The sequence below is a fragment of the Rana temporaria genome, chromosome 7, assembly GCF_905171775.1.
Source record: "Rana temporaria chromosome 7, aRanTem1.1, whole genome shotgun sequence".
Classification (NCBI taxonomy): Eukaryota; Metazoa; Chordata; class Amphibia; order Anura; family Ranidae; genus Rana; species Rana temporaria.
In genome coordinates this window covers 79,677,480-79,682,479 of record NC_053495.1, presented here as the reverse complement: position 1 = coordinate 79,682,479, position 5,000 = coordinate 79,677,480, and the positions used below count along the sequence as shown (strand labels likewise).

General features: G+C 39.4%; 1 protein-coding gene across 1 annotated transcript in view; it reads right to left on the bottom strand.

Moving 5' to 3' along the window:
- Nucleotides 1-2,134: 2,134 nt before the first annotated feature.
- The window catches only part of LOC120946194 (P2X purinoceptor 7-like), a 3,918-nt gene continuing 1,052 nt past the window's right edge, over nucleotides 2,135-5,000 (bottom strand). The window contains exons 3-4 of the mRNA XM_040361014.1: nucleotides 2,414-2,772; nucleotides 2,135-2,324 (exon numbers count right to left, since the gene is read on the bottom strand). Coding sequence (XP_040216948.1) covers nucleotides 2,135-2,324; nucleotides 2,414-2,772 — 549 coding nt within the window. The remainder of the gene's footprint in view (nucleotides 2,325-2,413; nucleotides 2,773-5,000) is intronic.

Sequence of the window (5,000 nt, the reverse complement as noted above, 5' to 3'; positions counted from 1 at the left end):
TGCGGATAGATCCTATGGTGTGTACACGCCAGCGGATCTGTTTCCGCGGAGAAATCTCCTCTGGGATGGATTTCAGCAGATCGAATATATGCTGTGCTGCACAACATATCCATCTGCTGAAATCCATTCCAACGGATGGATCCGCTCGTCTGTACAGACTTACCGGATCCATCCGTCCAAAGGGATTCCCCGCACGCGTCGTAATGATTTGACGCATGCGTGGAATTCCTTTTATGACAGCGTCGCGCCCGTCGCCGCGTCATAATAGCGGCGACGGCGCGACACGTCATCGCCAGAGGATTTCAGCGCGGATTTCAATGCGATGGTGTGTACACGCCATCGCAGAGAAATCCTCTGAAATCCTCGAGAGGATTTATCCGCGGATACGGTCCGCTGGACCGTATCTGCGGATAAATCCTCTCGTGTGTATGGGGCCTAAGTGGAGGTAGCTATGCTAAGGTTAGAGAGATGTTCGATCTCTGTGGCATAGCGATCTTTGGGAAAACCTCTTTCAACAAAGCACAAACTAGATATGTACATAAGGCTGTAGACATCAGTTGGCAAAAAAATTTGTCTGACGTAACAAAAGAACTGAAAGGAAAACCAGTATTCATTATCGGCGATGGTCAATGTGACAGCCCAGGATACTCTGCAAAATACTCTACTTACACGTGCATGGATTTATTTACTAAGAAAATAGTAGACTTTGATGTGGTGCAGGTGTCTCAGACAACTTCATCTGTAGCTATGGAGAAGTTGGGATTTACCAACTGTCTTGATCGCATTATTGAGAAATTTGATGTTCAGTTTGTAGGAACAGATCGCCACACAGGGATCAGAAAATTAATGGCAACTAAAGAAAAATATAAAAAAATTGAACACCAATTTGATACATGGCACTATGTAAAAAATATAAATCGTAAATTATTACAGCTTGCCAAAAAATCTATTAATAAAGGACTTTTGCCATGGGTTCGACCCGTTCTGCTCCATTTTTATTTTTGTAGTGCACATTGCAAAGGGGAAGAGGATGTTTTTCGTAACATTTGGCAATCTGTACTACATCACGTAATAAACGAGCACGAATGGGAAATAGATGGTGTAAAAAAAAAATTGTTTACACGATCCAATGAGTGTTGATTCTCGTAGAGTAGCCTGGTTAAGACTTGAGTCACCAGCATTCCAAGCATTGTCTAGTATTGTTCTTGATGCCCAATTGAATAAGGATTTGAAACATTTGACACATTTTTGTCAAACAGGTATTATTGAAACTTACCATAGCATGATTCTAAAATTTAGGCCAAAAAGGATTCACTACAGGTATGATTCTATGGAAACCAGAACTAAATTGGCAGCTTTATGCCACAATTACAATGCTATTCGGAAGCCCGCTCTCACCAAAAAAACTGATGAAAGTGGTCAAGAAGTTCTTGTGGAACGTAAAAATATTGAATTTCCAAGGGGAAGGAAGAAATGGATAGTACGTAATGTTTATGAGAAAATGGACACGCAACATAACATAAATATTATGGCAGACATGATTTCCATTGTTGAAGGAAAACTCGTAAGTTCTTGGAAATCAAAAAACAGAGAAATGCCAGCGAACATAGCTCCAGTTGAGAGGCCAGAAACAAGTGTACTTGTGAAAGAACATATGACTCGTTTCTCCAAATTTAAAAAATAATGTTGATAATAAATATTGTATTAGCCAAATATAATTACTTTTGAAACAAAAAAAATAAAATTTTGATAGACATTTATTTTTGGAAAAAATAAATCACAATGTTCAAAAAAGTTTTGTTATATATTTTTCTTCAAATGTTTTGTTATATATTTTTCTTCAAATGTTTTGTTATATATTTTTCTTCAAAAGTTTTGTTATATATTTTTATTCAAATGTTATTTCTGTTATTTGAATAAAATAATTTAAAATAATTTTTTTTTTTTTTTTTAATTTAATAATAAAGTAATGTATATATTTAGTCAATAAATTAAATGCATAAAGAAAACACAAACACAGAAAAATTTGTTTAACATTTAACGATTTTTATTCAATCAAAAACTTCAAAAAATTCAACAAAAAATAAAGATTGATTAACCAAAACAAAATTCACACAAAAAAAAAAAAAAAATTTCAATGGAAAGCCATTTCGTAGGCATCGTAGTCTTGTGCATATTGAAATCCAACGTAAGTTGCGTTTGGATCTGGGAAAACTTCTCTTATAGTTTTAACGGCACAAGAGGGAATAACTCGTCTATTTCCTTTCCCTAAATATCCATAGATCCAAGCGATGAATGACCGGTACGCTGTTTTTCTTAATCTCCTGTTTAAATATATATATAAAAATCAGTATAGTGAATACACATTAGACATGAAAAAAAAGAACATTAACATTTATAATAAAATATTTACCGATTGTTGTCTGCATCTACAATCGGTTGATCGTCAAGGTGCATTGTCATACATGTTAGTCTTACATGTGCCTCTGTTGCTATTTGCGATTGAAAAATTTCAGCGCTAGTTATACAACTGCTTCCCTCTGGGATACTAGCTTCAATTGCTGTAATTTCACGACAGCACACAGACTCAATTTGGCTAGCCATTGGGATGCAGCAATCACAGGAACACCAAACTGTGTTGCCTAATCGGTCTTCATTACCGTCTTCTGATTCAGACTCTTCACTATCTGTCAATGTTGGGTTTACAGGAAATGCTTGTTCATGTTCGTTTCCTTCAAATCTAGCCAACAGCTGCGCCACAATTATATTTCGCTAAAAATATAAGACCTCAAATTTAATTTTATATTAAGAAAAATATTGTACATACTTTATGGTTTGACAGCAACAACAACTTTATGGGAACAGAATTGTAGTTAATTCCATTAATAAAATAATTTTTTTTTTTTTATATATTTATATATATTATATATTAATTGTGTGTGTGTCTATATATATATATATATATATATATATATATATATATATATATATATATATATATATATATATATAAAATAAATAACAGTAAATAATATATAAAAGCACATCCACCAACAATGACTTGAGTATAATGAATCTGTCTATGGGTATTTTATCATATAAATTGAGTTTTTATGTTTCTATTAATTTTAAATAAACTAAATATATATACATTTTATTAATATACAAAAATTGAATTTAAAAATGTAAGAGGGTAATTTTAAATTTTTTAAAAAAAGGGGGGATGAGGAAAGAGAAGGGGAGGAGGTGGATAGATAGAGAGAGAGGGGGGAGGTGTTGAGAGAGAGAGAGATTTCAAGGTAGAGAGATGGACAGGTGGATAGAGAGAGGGGTGGAGGTGGCAATAGAGAGAGATAGAAAGTGAGACAGAGGGGGGAGCTAGAGATAGAGGGGGTGATGGAGAGAGAGAGTGGGAGTTTTTAGAGAGATGAGAGGTTAGAGCTAGAGGGGTGAAGGTGGAGAGAGAAAGAGGGGGGGGTTCACAGATGGAGGGGAGGTAGAGCAATTTAAAGAGAGAGGGGGAAAGGTGTAGAGGGACAGGTGGAGAAATATATGGGTGGAGGTGGTGATAGAGAGAGAGACGTAAATAGAAACAGAGAAAGATGTGAGGAGATAGAGGGTGGAGGTGTAGATAAAGAGAGACGTGGAGAGATAATACAAGAGATAGAGGGGTGAAGTATAGAGAGAGAGATGTCGCGAGAGAGAGGAGGGTGAAGTGAAGAAAGAGAGAGGGGGGTAGAGATGGAGAAGGAGGGGGTATGTGGAGATACTGGGGGGAGAGAGGTTGAGATAGAGGGGGGCTTTTTGGGAAAAAGAGAGCGTGAGGTGGAGAGAGAGAGGTGGTGTTGGAGCGAGAGGGGGGGAGGTGCAGAGAGAGGGAAGGAAAGGTTTGAGAGAGGAAGAGAAATAGAGATAAGTGGAGAGAGAGAGAGGGGGAGGTTGAGAGAGAAAGAGAGGTGGGGTTGTAGCGAGAGGTGGAGAGAGAGGGAAGGAAAGGTTCGAGAAAGAGAGGGGAGGTTGAGAGAGAGAAAGGGAGGAAGAGAAATATAGAGAGAGAGGTTGAGAGAGAGAGAGAGAGAGAGAGAGGGGAGATTAAGAATGAGAGAGAGGAAGAGAAATAGAGAGAGGTGGAGAGAGAGAGAGGGGGGGAGGTTCATAGAAAAAAATAAAGGGGGGGGGAAGAAATAGAGAGAGATGGGGATGTGGCAAAAGAGAGCAAAATGGGGAAAGGTGAAGAGGGACAGGTGGAGAGATAGAGGGGTGGAGGTGGAGATAGAGAGATGTGAAGATAGATAGATGGGAAGAGATAGATGTGGAGGTGGAGTGAGAGAGAGGTGTGGTTGGAGCGAGAGTAACGGCGGTTGAGAGAGAGAGAGAGAGGGGGGGGAAGGTTGAGAGAGAGGGGAGGTTGAGATAGATAGAGACAGAGGGTGGGGGGTAAGAGAAATAGAGAGAGAGAAGGGGAGGGTGAATAAAGAGAGAGAAAGTGGGAAAGGTGGAGAGGGGCAAGTGGATAGATAGGGGGGTGGAGGTGGAGATAGAAGGAGGAAGAGGTGGAGTGAGAGGGGGGTTTGGGGAGATAGAGTGGGAGGTTGAGAGAGAGGGGGGAGGTGGAGATAGAGGGGTTGAGAGGTTAAGATAGAGGGGGGGGATAGTTGGAGAGAGGAGTTTTTTGGAGCGAGAGAGGGGGAGTTGGAGAGAGAGAGGGGGAGTAGATTGAGAGGGACAGGGGGGAAGAGAGAGAGAGAGAGAGAGGGACAGGGGGGAAGAGAGAGAGAGAGAGAGAAAGAGAGAGAGAGAGAGAGAGAGAGAGAGAGAGATATTGTGTTAATTACGTAGTGAAAATGGCGCTGATCTTGGTAAGGTGTCACTCTAGACAGGAGATATACAAGCCAAAAGTAGATGTATTGTTGGGTATCTTTGCTAGGGTAGACTTCACAGATTATGGACTCCCCGGTCCCCTTGATAAATGTATTGTTTGCAGAAGCAATCCGAACACA